This window comes from Strix aluco, chromosome Z, assembly GCF_031877795.1.
Source record: "Strix aluco isolate bStrAlu1 chromosome Z, bStrAlu1.hap1, whole genome shotgun sequence".
Classification (NCBI taxonomy): Eukaryota; Metazoa; Chordata; class Aves; order Strigiformes; family Strigidae; genus Strix; species Strix aluco.
The window spans coordinates 65,771,110-65,788,892 of NC_133971.1; the positions used below are offsets into that span (position 1 = coordinate 65,771,110).

General features: G+C 43.1%; 1 protein-coding gene across 2 annotated transcripts in view; it reads left to right on the top strand.

Moving 5' to 3' along the window:
* Positions 1 to 17,783, top strand: part of CDC42SE2 (CDC42 small effector 2) — a 95,464-nt gene that overhangs the window by 70,152 nt on the left and 7,529 nt on the right. For both annotated transcript variants that reach the window (XM_074812033.1, XM_074812034.1), the window contains one exon: positions 12,063 to 12,164. In XM_074812033.1, the coding sequence (XP_074668134.1) occupies positions 12,063 to 12,164 (102 nt within the window). The remainder of the gene's footprint in view (positions 1 to 12,062; positions 12,165 to 17,783) is intronic.

The following is a 17,783-nucleotide window of genomic DNA, read 5'->3' on the forward strand; positions in this document are numbered from 1 at the left end:
ACTTAAAAGTCAAGCTTGCAGAGAGCTATTGTAGAGAGTGAATTGCTTCTTACTGTATTTGCCATTTTAATGACTGAGATAGAGGTGACTGAGCAGTCTGAAAAACTGTCATCTTGTGGAGACAAGTTTAATAGCTGTATAACTTTCTAGTGTTTATGAATTCACAGTCATCTTTCTGCTTTGAAAACAGCAAAATTTTTGGAGGTAGTAAATATAAGTGGTCATTCTCTGAGCACAGAAACTCATCCTGCAAAGCAGCTCTTTAAAGCATCCGGATGGATCGTTCACTTCTCTGTACATCAGGTAGTTTCGCATTAGGGAGTTAGCAAGTGTATTTATTAAGTCTTGAACCAGGCTTCAGAGGTGAATTATATGTTCTTTAGTTATCTTCTTGCCAAGAGAGATAAGCCTGTTTGATGACTGTAATCATTTAAGAAAAGGGGAAAAGTATTTTTTGGCCTAGCTAGGTTACTGAGCCTGCAGGCCAGTGGTAAGCATTGCTGACTTGATGAAGGTAATCCTCACAGGTGAATAGGATGCACTGAAGCCTCAAATGCTGCTGCGATAGCCCACTCTAATGTGGAATGTTATGAATACCTTGATTTACACAATCTGCCCTCCTTTTAAAGAATAATTTTTTTAAAAAAATTGTCTGAAATTACAGAAGAGACTGATGCAAGACTGGAAAATGAATCTTGAGAAGTTGATGCTTTTACTCTGAATCAGATGAGGTGCCAAAGCAATGTTTTGGTTTTCCCTGATTATGTATCAAGGTTGCTTTGAAGTTAAAATACAAAAGATATTTCTCATCATTATATTCAGAAAGGGAGACTATAAAGCACAGGGATTATGCTCAATAAATGACACTTCTTATATTTTCTGCATGTGAGTCTTTGTGGCAAGCTTACAAATTTTATATTGAAATAACAGAGAAGCCAGAAAAACGTTATGAAAAATAATACAGTTTTGTGGATTAAGGAGAAATCATGACAAATGTGAACCAAAGTTTCTCTTCTACAGATAGTTAGAATGAAAGACAAAAAGAACTGTGTCAAAAAAAGGAAGGTGCGTCACTTGCCATTTTATATATGGATCACTTTATACTGATTTGGATCTGATTGGAAAGATATTGCACAAGATTAGACTACATAGTTCAGAGCAGTATGCTATTTCCTTTCTAATTTAGTTTACTGTGCCCTACATTTTTTGGAACACAGATAAATATGAAGTGGCAGAAAATGCCTTGAAATGCGATATATTAATATATATGGGTATGTAATACATAAATATATTATGTGCAATATATTTTTACTGCATATAAAATAAGATAAAGCTATATATATGTATGGAAGCACAGTCATGAAAAATTACACTTGTAACAAATGTTACAAAGTTAGCAGCAAGAAAGTGTTATCCTTGCTTCTGATAGCTTGATGATATTAATAAATAATAAAATGTTCTCAATAAAAAACCCAACTGTATCTGTGTTAGTTTTAGAGAAGAACGATCAAAACAAAAGATTTACTACTGTGACTTAAATACCAATACTTGTTACTCTTAATGTGAGGTGCAAAGTTACAGTCTGTCCCTCCATTAATTTGTTGCTAGTGTAGTGTAGATGTGCTCTGTTCCCCACAGTAGGCTCACATTGAGGGCAGCAGGTATTCTGTTGCCTGGTTTCTTACAGTTTACTTGACCGAGATTCTAAGATATGAAGAGCCAGGACAACAGCTGGGTAGAGAGCGTTGCTGTGTGGGAAAAAGAGTTGGCAGTTTTTCTTCTGTGTGGAGGGGAGATAAATTAAATGTTAGGTTGTAAGAGAAAAGTGCCAGATGTGGGAATTTCAATAAAAGAGCATTGTCTTTTAGAAACTCTACATGTTCACAATATGGCAATAACTTATCATCCCGTCTGAATTTCTTCAGTTTCCACTTAGCACATTCCTCATCTGCACCCGTAACACCACTTCCATTTGAGGGCTGACTGGGGCTGAGATGGAGCCTTCTTCAGGTCAAATCCACACAGGCTTTTATATGCAGGGTCCTTTGAAGTGCTGTGTGTCGTTTATATTTCACTCAGACTTGGACTTTGGATACATATTTAGCAGTTACCTCAAAAAATCTGGTGCAGATTTAGCAGAACATGCTTTTCTACCAGCTAAACAGAAGAGATTTCTTTGCTTTTGATCCCCAGCATATGTAGGTTGGTACTTGACTTTGGGATACCTTTGAATGATATTGTTTGACTTCACTTGTGACATTTACTGTTAGCATCTTCCAGAAAAATTATTATCAGCCTGCTAGGATTTGAGTGACATCACTCAAATACTTTCTGATTTATTTGAGACCTTGATGTTACTCTGCATATCTTGTCTTTTTCTTTTTTTGAGAGGGCTTGTCATAAAGGGCAGAGAGGGATGCATAACTGTGCAAGGGAGAAAAACTTCCAGGACTTTTTTATATGTATATATACAGGCAGAAAACATCTAATTCAGGACCGTTGCCATCACTACGAAATGGCTTGAGCTAGAGAAGCACAGCCCAGTGTTACAGATGCTCTCAAATAAACAACCAACCACCAAAAATTAAAAATTTATTGTTAACAGAATTAACTAGCTCTCCATAAATTACAGGTTTGAATGTCTGTGAGAGGAGAACAGAACAACTTCCTAGGGTTTAACAGCAACCCGAAACGCATAGCAAAGCACAACTCCTTAGGGTTTAAGCAACCCAAAACACAGAACAAAGCCCCACTCCCTAGGGTTTAACAGCAACCCAAAACTCTCTATCACTCACCTGACAAGTGAGGGCTCTCAACCTCGAGGACCTGCTCAGGGCAGCGTCCCGACCCAAGGCCCCTCGAGGAGTTTCCTTGAGCTGCATCCCAGCGTGCTGCTCCAGGGGACGAGCTCAAAATAATTCCCCCAGGGGACTGCATTTATACCCAGGCCGAATCTGACCTGTGGTCAATAGCGGCTCCCATTGGCCAAAGGCCCCAATTACCGCAAAGCCCTGAGAACAAAGGCAGTCAGGAGCTGCTACCCTTCAGCAGCCAAGAAGCTCTGCTTTCATTGGGCGGATGCACCTGCCACACCCAGCCTTTGGACAAAGTTTGGAGATAGTCAAAAAAGATCACTTCTTCCCTGCAAGCTCTGCTTTCATTGGGCGGATGCACCTGCCACACCCAGCCTTTGGACAAAGTTTGGAGATAGTCAAAAAAGATCACTTCTTCCCTGCAAGCCGAAAATAGAGGGGAATGAAAAGGAAATTTTGCATGCCTCTGGACCCATCAGTGGCAATTATTTGTTTGAAGAAACAAATTAGAGATTTGAATTTCTTGCAATAAGTAGCTCTCTGAACTATGAAAGTGGCATTTCAGAAAAATGCTCATGGCTTTGCTGAAGGGTAGGTTGAATACATGTAATAATTAGTTTAGTTTCTTCAAAATTACACTGCTTAAACAGTTTAAAAATGTTTATCATAAGTTTCAAGAAACTTGCAGGATTAAAATAATTTCTGTGTAATGCAACTGTTGGTGGCTTTCTGAATTCTGATCTTGTACTGCAAAAGATATGCTACCTGTGTGGGTGCAAAGCATCACTTGCAGATTAAGAATAGAAGAGACATGAATTCTTTACTTCATTACTATGGTAACTGAAATGTGATCCAGTTTCATTGCACTTAGTGTATGTTCAAAGCAAAGCTTCTGAGATGGGTCCTCAGGCTGCTTCCATTCCTCTCAAACATTTAACACACAAATCTGCATCTCTTCTGTTTAAAGATTATTTATTCTTTTCATGGTGTAAAGATTACCTGGTGTGTATTTTGAAATCCTAATCCTGAAGATTTTTGTTAAGTGAAGAAACTGAGTAAAGCCATTAAATGATAACATTTAATATTCCACTCCCAAGATCCCTCTGTAGGTCTCTTCCTCTCATCTCATGTCTGTTGTGCTCCTTGTCACCCCTTCCCCCGTTAGTAAAGTGTGAAGTGCCTTGGGCCAAGGCAAGGGGGCAAAAAAAATAAATACTTCAGATTTAAAATTTTTTTTGCCCATTGATACTAAATGTTTCAGTAACTTGACCTAAACTAGCAAGAAAGATAACAGACAAGTTAGCTAATCATAGTATGAGCTTTCTTCTACTTCCCCCCTTCTAGGAAAACATCCACAAAAAACACAGGCACAGGACATAAGGTCTCATTGCAGTTGGGCTGCAAGAGTTGGGACATATGTGTTCCATCAGAAATACCTTTAAAACAAATTTTCATTTCTTTAGATGCTACAGATATTCAGGTGAGTGTATGTTGAAGTGCTTTGCACTAGCATCATAGACCTGCAGTTGTTTTATAGATCACCTTTATAGTCAGATCTCATTACTACAATATTTAGTGGTGTATATACATTATAAGGCTAATTTTTTATGGTATATTTGTACCGGGTCTGGCTGAGCCAGAATTGGTTTTCCCCTGTAGCAGCCCTCCTGGTGCTGTGTTTTATGTTGGGAGCTGGCAGGGTGTTGATAGCACACTGGTGGTGTGGCTACTGCTGAGTGGTGCTTACACAGCACCAAGGCTCCTTCTGACATTGGCCCCCCCACAGTGGGACGGGGTGGGCAAGATCCTGGGAGGGGACACAACCAGGACAGCTGACCCGAACTGACCAAAGGGATATTCCAGACCATATGACGTCTGCTCAGTATAAAGCTGGGAGAAAGGAGGAAGGGGGTGGGGTCACCCTTGGTCCTCTGAGGCAACCACTACCCGTATTGGAGCCCTGCTTCCTGAGAAGGCCCGACATCGCCTGTTCATGGGAAGTAGAGAATAAATCTGTTTGTTTGGTTTTTTTTTGCTTCTGCGCACAGACCTTTGCTTCGCTTTGCTTATATTAAAACTGCTTTTGTTTTACCCACAAGGGTTGTTTTGTTTTCCTATCTTATTTTCTTTCCCTTCTTTGCCCTATTGAGAAAAAAAGGGGAAAGGGGGGGAAGTGATAGAGCGACTTGGTGGGTACCTGGCATTTAGCCAAGGTCAAACCACCACAGTCTTTTTTTGGTGCCCCGTGCGGGGCGGGACAACGGCAGTTTTATATTAATTGTGCTATAGCTATAGCAGTTAGTAAGCGACAAGCTCTTGTGCTTGTCACGGGTTTGTTTATTGCTCTGCTTATCTTTATTTTGCTAAGCTCGGGAACATGCTGGAAGAAATTGGGAACATCATGAGTGGTTTTATTCTGCAAGCTCCCGAAGTACTTATTAATCCTTATGTTAGCTCTTTGATACTGTTCATTAATGCTATTCGCCTATTGTGGGCTGTGTGGAGCTCGTTAGGTTTTTGGTGTAAGAGAAAGCAAATTTTGGGTGAGAGAATACCAAAATGTGCCCTGAGGCGGCCTGTCCCTGGGTGGCAGGGGGAGTGGAAGGATTTGGGCAGATTCCTAGGACGGTTATCACCTCCTGTAGCCTGGGATCTTACCCCTGAACAGGCAAGCAACCCCGCAAAACTGACACAACACCTGATAGAAGGGTGCCTTGTCTATCCCGATGAAAATCAGCAACTCCTAGCGCTGTACTGGGGCCTGGCCTATGCTTATCGAGCTGCAGTTCAGTGCTCTCAAAGGACTGTGGTGGAAACGGGAACTCAAACAAAAACAATAACAGCAGAGATTGCCCCAGTAGTAAAAAAGAAACAGTGGACAAGGAGAACAACAGGTCCATACCCTCGATTAATAAGGGACGAAAAAGAGGAGGAAGAAGCGGGTCCTTCAGCAAAGGGGTCAGAAGAGGGAATAACAGAACTCAAACAGGAGGCAGAAACTACCCGGTCCCTGACATCATCAGAACTGCGAGATCTGCGGAAAGACTATAGCCGCCAGCCGGGTGAGCGGATTGCTGCCTGGCTGCTTCGATGCTGGGATAATGGGGCTGATGCTCAGCAGCTGGAAGGTAAGGAAGCCCAGCAGCTGGGTTCCCTTGCTAGAGATCGAGGAATTGAAAGGGGAATTGGAAAAGAAACAGGAATTTGCAGTCTGTGGAGACGGCTCCTTTCAAGTGTTAAAGCAAGATATCCTTTCAAGGAAGATCTTACGGACAACTCCCCGGGGAAGTGGGCTACTGCGGATGAAGGTGTCCAGTACCTGAGAGAACTAGCAGTGCTGGAAGTCATCTATAGTGATCCAGATAATGATGAAGCCCCTAAAAATCCAGAGGATGTCCTGTGCACACGGGCCATGTGGAGGAAGGTGATTAAAGGTGCACCATCCTCGTATTCTGCGGGCTGGGCTGCGATATACTATCCAGAAATGGATATGGGAGAAGGACTAAGATGTACGCCAACTGTGGAGGCAGTCTCTTCCTGGCTTCAGAACTTTGAAGAGAGTCTTGGTACCTCCTCATCTCTACGGGCGAGTGCCTTAGATGTCAGGAGCACCCCAAGAAACCGGTTCTCTTCCACCCCAGTCAGAGGGAAAGGGAAACCTAGGCGCATGACACGTGGCGAACTTTGGTTCTTCCTGCGTGACCAGGGGGAGGACATGAGGAAGTGGGACGGTCAACCCACCTTCAAATTGGAAGCTCGTGTACATGAATTGCGAGGAAAGACCCCTGCCAAGAAGACGACATCCAAGAATGTTGTTAATGTAGCTGGTGTGAAACCGCAAGAAAGTAATCAGCGATCTCCCAGATACAGGAAGACTGAGATCACCTCCCTTGGCCCTGATGAAGGAGTTTCTGGCCTGGCACAGCAAGGGTCAGACAGTGAATACTCTGACCAAGAACAGGAATAGAAGGCCCCTGCCTCCAGCCAGGAGGAGGAAAGGGATGATCGGGTGTATTGGACAGTGTGGATTCGATGGCCTGGCACATCAAATCCACAGAAGTACCAGGCTTTAATCGATACCGGGGCACAGTGTACATTAATGCCATCAAGTTATAAAGGGGCAGAACCTATCTGGATCTCAGGAGTGACAGGCGGATGTCAAGAACTGTCAGTACTGGAGGCCGAGGTTAGCTTGACCGGGGATAAGTGGGAAAAACATCCCATTGTAACTGGCCCAGAAGCCCCTTGTATCTTGGGCATTGACTACCTCAAGAGGGGGTGTTTCAAAGACCCAAAAGGATACCGATGGGCTTTTGGCATGGCCAGTGTGAACACAGAGAAGGTCAAACAGTTGTCTAATCTGCCAGGCCTCAGACTGTGGTGGTTTGACCTTGGCTAAATGCCAGGTACCCACCAAGTCGCTCTATCACTTCCCCCCCTTTCCCCTTTTTTTTCTCAATAGGGCAAAGAAGGGAAAGAAAATAAGATAGGAAAACAAAACAACCCTTGTGGGTAAAACAAAAGCAGTTTTAATATAAGCAAAGCGAAGCAAAGGTCCGTGCGCAGAAGCAAAAAAAAAAAAAAACCAGATTTATTCTCTACTTCCCATGAACAGGCGATGTCGGGCCTTCTCAGGAAGCAGGGCTCCAATACGTGTAGTGGTTGCCTTGGAGGACCAAGGGTGACCCCACCCCCTTCCTCCTTTCTCCCAGCTTTATACTGAGCAGATGTCATATGGTCTGGAATATCCCTTTGGTCAGTTCGGGTCAGCTGTCCTGGTTGTGTCCCCTCCCAAGATCTTGCCCACCCCGTCCCACTGTGGGGTGGGGGGGAAATGTCAGAAAGAGCCTTGGTGCTGTGTAAGCACCACTCAGCAGTAGCCACAACACCAGTGTGCTATCAACACCCTGCCAGCTCCCAACATAAAACACAGCACCAGGAGGGCTGCTACAGGGGAAAACCAATTCTGGCTCAGCCAGACCCAGTACAATATTATCAAGTGAAGTTTAGGGCATGGGTGAAGCCTAGTGGGAATTCATTTTTGCTCGGCTCTGTCAGCTCAGGCACATGACTTGCACTAGGAACAAGCATGGAAAGGCATATAAGTGATACACAGAGGGAAAAGAACATAAGTGTACAATTCATTTCTGAAATAAGAGATGAATGTGCTGCTTCTCAGCTTCTTTCAAGTTAAATACACTAAATTTACTGAAGAATCAATCTCTGTGTTAATTCTTATCATTTATAGAATAATAGTATTGCATGTATTTTTACAGGTACGGGGCCTCAGAAAATTCAACTTCACAAAGAAATCGTGGCAAAGCTAATGTTTATGGTGTCCTCTGTAAAAGCTCTGTAACCTTTCCTTGCATGCTCCCCTACTCCTGTCTCCTGTGTTACATTCCTCAAAAAGATGTGACTTTTTACAGAGTTCCCCATGTCTCCTCACCCGTGCTAACTGGTCATTTTATTTCTGGCTGAGTATGTGTCTACGGAAATGGCACATCCTAGCAGGAGTAGCTATGTAGGAGAGCAGAACAGTTGCTGTTGGGGAACCATGATGTGCATTAGTTGTCTTTTGTGGTCTGCTTCACACTGGCTCACCTGGTCCGTTGGCCTCAATGGTCCATTAGCAATGGGAGTGCATCAACTAGTCTTACAGTTCAGCTTCACCCAAAAGAAGTCTAATTTGTACACTCCAAGATTACTCTGAAATTAAAATTGAAGCATGGTAAATGAGGACTGGCAAACTTTCTTCTAAAGTAAGCTCATGATCCTACCTAAAACAGTAATGTAAATAAAAACAGAGTGCTGCTGCAGAAAAGAAACAATGTTTGGTTTGCTTTCAGAGTGAGGTACTTTGTGGTCTTTGTTATTAATTGTAATTTAGTGGGAAATAACCACTTCTCAATTTTTAGTGATCAATAATAAATTTATTAGCAAGCGGCGAGTGAGCAAAACAGCGCTGGGTGTGCCGGGAGTCTCTGCTCTACCAGGACACACACCTGACCCGGCAGAACCGAGTCCCTTTATAGTGTAGGCTTCATCCATATTCATGATGGGCGTACCCTGAGGGGTCTGCAAAGCTGTAAACAAGTTTCGCGGGCTTTTCTCCGGTTTTCGCGGCTTTTCTCAGGTTTCCATCACAGAAGGGGGGATGACTCAGCACAGGTGTTTTTGTAGTGGCTTGAAGATGGGGGCCATTTTAGCTCCCTTCTAACAACTGATTTTAACAATAGAAACTATATACATATATCTTATTTCTTATTTACAAAACTGTTCGGCCACAACATAGTTTAGGTACAACGCAATTTGGTATTAACGTGGTTACAAGTATGAGCGGGTTAGAAGGGGGGGGCTCAGCACAGAGCCCCCTCGAGACAGTTTACTGCCGCCTGTCTCTGAGCAGAAACCTAAACGCTAATTTGGCATTACGGAGCCTCACTAGGGCCGCTCGGTGCCCCCTGCCCCAGCCCCAACCCCCCCGGGGCAGCTGGGTGCTCGGGACGGGCCCTCCCGACTGGGGAGGGGGCAGCTCCGCCCCCCCTGCCCCACGCTGGGCCAGGCTCCGCGACACTGCTCCAGGGCTCGGCTTGGGCACGCTGCTCGGGTCGGGCCGGTGGCGCCCCGGGAACAAGCCCTGTCCCAGCTGGAGCCAGCAGCGGGAGGAGTTCAGCTGCCCCCACCCCCAAGGCAACGGTGCCCCGAGAGGGGGGAGCTCCCCAGCCCCGGGGAGTTGGGGGGGAGGTGGATGTCCTGACTACAACTTCTTTTTCCCCTTGAGATTTGAAGAACAAATACCATGTATGTTTTATTACAGTCTTAATATAGCAGAGCATTTAAATACTGTTCTATTGCTTCAAGAAGATCAAATCAGTGGGTGTATGCCAGTGTGTAACTGGCTGATGGCCTCTGATAAGAAACTCACTTAAGACAAGAAACAGGATTTGATGGCAATTCACTTTAGCTAGTGGTTGATTACTGGTTTACTAGCTGATGAATACTGCAGATTTCGTTTTCAGCTGTTCACAAGATCCAGCACTCTGATTCTGTTACTGGCATGCCAGCGATCTTAGCAAGAAGGGAAGGAGGAAAATAAGTTGAGCTGCCCAAAGAAAGAGTTTGATTGTTTGCAAAACAAATAAACAAAAAAATCCAAAAACTTTGAGATGGTCTAAATTTTCTCTGCATCAAAAGCCTACATTTCAAAACTCAGCTAAAACCAAGAAATCATGGATGTATTGTTTGGACATACAAATGAATCTGACTCTGGCTGTTATTTTTTTAAAAGGAGAGGGACAACTACTGCAGACCTGAAGCAATTTAAAGTGTTTTAATTGGAGCAGTGTGTTTCATACAGCTCTCTAGAGCTTCTTTCTGTATCAGAGTCACAATACATTACAATACTATATTGTGTAAATACAGCAATGTGCATTTAAAATAATCATCATACCTGGTGGAGATGCTCCTTGTCCTGAACATGTCAGATAAGCATTTCTCATCCAGTGTGAGCATAAACCTGGTGTGGCATCTCTCCCCACAAGTTAGTCGCATTACTAGCTGATGTCATGCATAAGTAAGAAGACATTTGCTGTATGTATAAGTGAGCTTGATGTACAGATTGAAATATTAATGCATTGTTGGGATGTGGTAGTAGATAATGTTGTGGCTATTTATGGCTCTATGAACTCTACTAATTTTTTCTGTAATTGAGACATCTCAGTTAATTTCCATAAACATTTCTCTATGAAGGCTCTCAAACTACATGAAGATGTTTTTATGTTTGTTTGATCTTGTCAGATTTAGTGGGAATAGAAAATTCACTAACAGTTTTGGCATAGATGGGTCATTTTGTTTTGCTGTTTCAATGGGTTTTATGCATTTCTCCTCACCCCAGCTATTAATATGATGCTGTAAGGTACTGAAACCTACTGAAATCTGGTTTTAGTAATGGAAAAAAGGTACAGGAAACAATTAAGTGTGTTTCATAGTTGCTGGCTAAACACCATGATGTATTCTCATAGTTGTGGGCTCTGATTCATAAAGATTTAATCTGTAGCTGTGTTTCAATAGCAGCTAGCCCACTCATGAGGCATGTACGTTCGTGTCTCGAGTCTGGGTGGTCTTACGATCTCATCGTAGATTAGAAACGGAGATCCCTTTAAAAATGAGGCTGAGTGCACTTTAAGGTGGTGTGAAGCTTTTAGTTGACCTCAAGTAGTTTCTTATCTGTTACACTGTATTTTGTATGACAGGCCTTAAATTGAGATATTCATACTGTGCTTCATGGCTATTTTATTTTCAGATACAGGATACAGGTATATGGCAACTGCAACACTGCATGGTTCACTCTGTGTAAGCTCCCTGTCTCTGGTCTGAGAAATGAGGATAGGGTTTTCTTGTTTTATTCCTTTAGATGCAATGCTTAGCTGAAGGTAGGCAACCAAAGTGGCTTCAATTAGAGGAAGTCCTTCCTGCCTCCAATTTTTCATTTGCATGTTATTACATTAATAAAAAGTGAAGCTGTGACTCTGAGAAAGGGGAGGCAGAGTTTAAGCAATTCTTGCCTTCTGTCTCATGGCAGAGGAATCAGAGTCCCCAACCTGGCACCCTGCCTTACTATCACACTGCATGCCTTCAGCTCACACTCCACAACCACACACACTGGAAGTTATCTGAGTATACAGGGTTCAGTAAAGATGTGTCTCTGACCAACCCTGATCAAACTCAAGGCATTGTTCTGAACATCACCGTGAAGTATATTACAAATAGTGACATAAGTTTCCATTGCATGCAAATCAGAAATTCTGTAAATTAGCAGTTTCATAGACTATACTAATGCTCTTTGATCCTTAATTCTGGTTTTGAATGACTAAACCTCAAATTTGATCAGTTGCATCATGATTTAAATACAAATATAAGCAGAAGTTACTATATGAAACGTTTCAAATATTGCTTAATAAACCATGGAATGTAGTAAGTTTATTTACAAATGTTCTGTTGGCGTAAATGTTAGAAGTGGTATCAGTGCTGGTCTAACGATGTGCTATAGATCCTCCAAGTAAAAACAAAAGACAGTATTACCAGTGTCTTGGTTAATGTGGGGATTTGGACTTTGCTTTTTGACTCTATGAAAATACCTTACAGTGTATGAAATATCCTGTGGACAGTTAACTTTTACATTTATGACACAGATTGTTTTTGCTTTTTCAGTGACTCAGTTAAATGGTTTCTTTACCTTCCTTTCAGAAAAGACGACGGCGGATTGACCGAAGCATGATTGGGGAGCCAACAAATTTTGTTCACACAGCTCATATAGGATCAGGAGACCTATTCAGTGGAATGAATTCAGTAAGCATGAGCAGATGAAGAATATTTCATCTTAGAAAGAATATTGTGGCTGATGCAATGAGTCTTTCATCTGTAAGAAAGAATCTCTATAAAACTGAAGAACAACCTGCTAGCATCTTAATTCCAAGTCCTAAACACTTGCATTCAAGAGTATAGAATAGCATTTTTAAAACTCTTATATTTATTGACTGTACATCGTAGATGCTGTATAAATTGTTCTACAATTCTATACAGGCTATGTGTAGAGAATACTTTTAAAAAATTCATTCCAATGGCATGTATGAACTAAAATAGAGGTATGTTTGAAAATATACTAGAGTATTTTAGAGAAAACTTTTTGAAGTGTCTTAAAACTGACCAGATTTCTTACCTTAAATGCTTTTAAATATAATTCATTTAAAACTCTTAACTTACCTTGGTTTACGGTGCACACAAATATTTTTGGGTGTCCTTGTTGAGGTTTTTCTATACTCCGTAGCCCTATTTGCAGTGTGAATTATTTCCAGAGTGAGCAACAATGTCACAGGCAAGGTTTTGTGGCTTCCTGTAGATGATAGGAGCAATAAATATTTTTATCTCTCTGAAAGTGAAAAACAGGCTAAGATAGATACTGGCAATCAGCTCGTGGGGATAGATTTCTTTTGTACAGCTTCATATTTATGTGAAATGTCAATCTGGTTTTAAGGTCAATAATATACAATTTATAAAAAGGTTGTATGTCAATAATGATCAAAAATACTTCTTGACCTTAATCCTCTTTAAAGAGAAAATAAATGTTTTGAGATGAAAATGATGACAAATACTTCTTAACAAAGGAGAACAAAGTTCTGTCAGAGGTGTCAGAATAGAGAGCAGAGCTGTAAAGGAAAAACATGATTTTAATGTAGGCAAGTGAGGTCATTTCTAGGTTCAACTAGTTTACAGTTTATTGAGATTAGACAAAAAGTTTTGTGACTAAGTACGTATTGGAGAAGGGCAAAGCTAGAAAATCTGACATGACAAACAATATACTACATTTTCCCAGAAACAACATAATGGATTGGAAGTGATTTGTACTAAAATATCTGAACCAAGTTAAATGGGCAAACACAGCTTCAGCTTGATAGAATTCAGTTAAAGCTAATCACTTATTTAATGCATGTATTGCATTAACATTTAAAGCCATTATAAATTGAAATAATAAAATAAGAAAGTGAGTTTTCTTTATGTTTTTTTTTTAAAAAGCATGTCTTTTTGGTTTTATAATGTTTGTTGTCCTTCCTGTGAGAACCTTCCTCATTCTCACAGATGAGCTGCCTCATGAGGTTTGTGGTGATTGCCTGAAACTATGCTCTTTCACCTCAGATTTCCCCCTGCTTGCCCTCATCTTTGCCTTGCGTAATATGCAGTTCATCTCCAGATAGTAGGTAATGATTATTGTCTCTCTACATAGACTTTTTAATTTTGAATGCTCATAACTGTTTAACTCTTTCCCTCACTTCTGTTCGTTTGGATAATGTGCTGCTGAAATGATCTTTCTGATCCCGGATAGAAGGGATCTGTATGCAAAAAATAATCCCTTTTTTCCTCTCTCTCTTCAGAAGCACAAATCTCTTACTTTTTTACACTACTTGTCTTCCTGCCTCTTCTGTAGTGACTGTCCTGGTTTCAACCAGGATAGAGTTAACTTTCCCTGGACTGAGAGGGAGTGCAGGTAGAAGGCAGGTCCCGATCAGTCACTGGAGTATTTCATCCCATGTGATGCCATGCCCAGGGATACAGGTGGGCGCGGGCTCTCTCTGGCGCCGCTGTTTTCGGGTTCCGGTCCGGTCACGTGTTGCTGTGGGGGCGGTCACCGCGCTCAGTAAGCCACTGCTGCATTTTACCTGTTTCTTTTGGACTCACTATTGTTACTGTTGTTCTCTTGTTATATTTAGTAAATTCTTTCTCATTATTCAACCTATGAATTGTCTTCTTTTTGTCCCTCCCCTATTTCACCGGGCAGGGGGGAGGTGAATGGCCAGCCACGTAGCGTCTGGCTGCTGGCCGAGTTCAAACCTCACGCGTTTTTTTGGTGCCCAACGGTGGGGCACTGAGGGTTTTTTTTTTTTTGAGATAACAACAAAAGAGGTAAAATGTGGATTGCTTGGCTCCTTAAGATCTTACCTCCTCATTTGCAATACATGTTTCCTGTGCTGTTGCTCACCTTCCCTGAGAGTTGGATTAAGGTTTTGTTTCTGTTGTACTATGTGATGCTCATCTAAGATAGCGTGCAGTCATCGGCCCTGGGGCTATTTACAATTGTGCTTGAGAAATTTGGGGAGTTCAAATATCCTTAGAATGTTGACATAAACATGGTTGCTGTGCTGTTAGGAGCTAGTGTGTTCCTGAATGTGGTTCTGGTTTTGTTTATGGTTAAGCAACTATTTAAGAGTACCACTTGAAAATCTACCCCAATGTTGGAGAATTATGAGTGGCTGGGGGTGTGGGATAGCATGGGCAAGTACCTACAACAGTTGGAACTTCACTCCTGCACAGGTGCAAAATCCTGAAGAACTAGTGGAATATTTGGAAAAAGTATGTTGTCACCCGGATAATTCCAGAGAGGCAGAGCTCACTGCAACATGCTGGGGCCTAGCCCACACTTACCGAGTGCTATTAAACACTGTTCAGCACCCTCAAGAGGAAGAGAAGGGCTCTGGAACTGGTAACCAAGTAACAGAAACTGCAGCCACTACAAGCCTGAGGACAGGTGCTGCAGCTGAACAAGAGAACCAACCCATGACGGTGTCAGTTGCTCCCATACATAAGAAGAAATACACAAGAAAATCCACTCACAGTGTACAGGGTGATGATGAACCAGGCCCATCATGAGAACAGAGCCAGTGATAGTCACCTGATCCTTATCCCTGAGTCAGTTGCGAGACATAAGAAAAGATTTCAGCTGCCATCCAGGTGAGCAACTCATTACCTGGCTGCTCCGATGCTGGGATAGCGGGGCCAGTGGCATGGAACTAGAGGGCAGGGAGGCCAGGAAGCTGGGATCCATGTCTAGGGAAGGGGGCAGTGACAAAGCCATTGGAAAGGAGACACAAAATCTCAGTCTCTGGAGGTGACTTCTGTCAAATGTGAGGGAGAGGTATCCCTTCAAGGAAGACTTTGCATGTCGGCCAAGTAAGTGGACCACTATGGAGAGAGCCATTCAATACCTGAGGGGAGCTAGCCATGTGGGAGACGGTTTACTATGACCGAGATAATGCACAGCTACCCACAGATCCAGATGAAGTCTGATGCACCCCACCCATGTGGAAGAATTTTGTATGGAGCACACCATCATCATATGTCAATGCATTAGCATTAATGGACCGGAGAGACGAAGAGGGACCAACAGTGAATGAACTGGCTTGCAGACTACGACAATATGAAGAAAGTGTCTCTTCCCCCATCATCGCGGCTGTGAACAAATTATCTCAAGATTTCCAGCAATTTAAAGAGGACATGTCCTACTCCCCACCTGCACAGACTAGAATCTCGGCTATTAGGAGCAGGTGTTTCTCTATTCGAGAGAACCGGTACACACCACAGGGGAAGCTGTGGCATCGCCTGCATGACTGTGGAGAAGACATGAAGAAATGGGATGGAAAACCTACCTACCTCCTAGAAAAGCGGGTATGTGAGCTGGAAGGAAGAACAAGTACAAAACGCGGTTCTTCTAGGAGAAATGCTGCTCCGGTTTCCAGTAATCAAGTGCCCAAACAGAGCAGAAAGGTCGACTTTGCTCATGATCCTATGAGAAGAACTTCTGATTTGTATTCACAAGAAGTGAGTGATCAAGATGAGACTGAAGCCCGTGCACACCACACTAACCCATTTGTCATTAGCGGGTGTTATGACCAACATTAGAGGGGCTCTGCCTCCAGCCAGGCGGAGGACAGGGACAACCGAGTTTACTGGACTGTGTGGATTCGATGGTGTGGCACATCTGACCCCCAGCAGTATAAGGCTCTAGTGGACACTGGTGCACAATGCACTCTAATGCCATCAAATTTTAAAGGAGCAGAACCCATTTGTATTTCAGGAGTGACAGGGGGGTCTCAACAGTTTACTGTATTGGAGGCCGAGGTGAGCCTAAGTGGAAGAGTGGGAAAAACACCCCATTGTGACTGGCCCAGAAGCTCCATGTATTCTTGGTATAGATTATCTCAGGAGAGGGTATTTTAAGGACCCAAAAGGGTATCAGTGAGTTTTTGGTATAGCTGCCTTGGAAACAGAAGGAATTAAACAGCTGTCTGTGTTATCTGGTCTATCAGAGGATCCTTCTGTTGTGGGATTGCTGAGGGTTGAAGAACAACGGGTGCCAATTGCCACTACAACAGTGCACTGACGTCAATATCGCACCAATCGAGACTCTGTAATCCCTATCCATAAACTGATTCGTCAGCTAGAGAGCCAAGGAGTCATCAGCAAGACGCGCTCCCCTTTTAACAGCCCCATATGGCCAGTGCACAAGTCTAATGGAGAGTGGAGATTGACAGTAGACTGTCATGGCCTGAATGAAGTCACGCCACCGCTGAGTGCTGCCATGCCAGACATGTTAGAACTTCAGTATGACCTAGAGTCGAAGGCAGCCAAGTGGTACGCCACGATTGATATTGCCAACATATTTCTCTCCATCCCTCTGGCAGCAGAATACAGGCCACAGTTTGCTTTTACCTGGAGGGGTGTCCAATACACCTGGAATCGACTGCCCCAGGGGTGGAAACTCAGCCCCAGCATTTGCCATGGACTGATCCAGGCTGCACTGGAACAGGGTGGAGCCCCAGAACACTTACAGTACATTGATGACATCATTATATGGGGTAATACAGCAGAAGAAGTTTTTGAGAAAGGGGAGAAAATAATCCAAATCCTTCTGAGAGCCAGTTTTGCCATAATGCAAGTAAAGTCAAGGGACCTGCACAAGAGATCCAGTTTTTAGGAGTAAAATGGCAAGATGGACATCGTCAGATTCCAAAGGAGGTGATTAATAAAATAACAGCTATGTCCCCACCATCTAACAGAAAGGAAACGCAAGCTTTCTTGGGTGTTGTGGGTTTCTGGAGATTGCACATTCCAAATTACAGTCAGATTGTCAGCCCTCTCTATCAAGTAACTCGGAAAAAGCATGATTTTGTATGGGGCCCAGAGCAGCGACAGGCTTTTGAACAAATTAAACAGGAAATAGTTCATGCAGTAGCCCTTGGGCCAGTTTGGACAGGGCAAGATGTTAAAAATGTGCTCTACACTGCTGCTGGGAAGAATGGTCCTACCTGGAGTCTCTGGCAGACAGCACCAGGGGAGACTCGGGGTCGATCCCCGGGGTTTTGGAGTCGGGGATACAGAGGATCTGAGGACCGCTATACTCCAACTGAAAAGGAGATACTGGCAGCATATGAAGAGGTCTGAGCTGCTTCAGAGGTGATCGGGACTGAAGCACAGCTCCTCCTGGCTCCCCGACTGCCAGTGCTGGGCTGGATGTTCAAAGAGAGTGTCCCCTCTACACACCATGCAACTGATGCCACGTGGAGTAAATGGGTCACATTAATCACACAACAGGCTCGAAGAGGGAGCCCCAGTCATCCGGGAATAGTGGAAGTGATC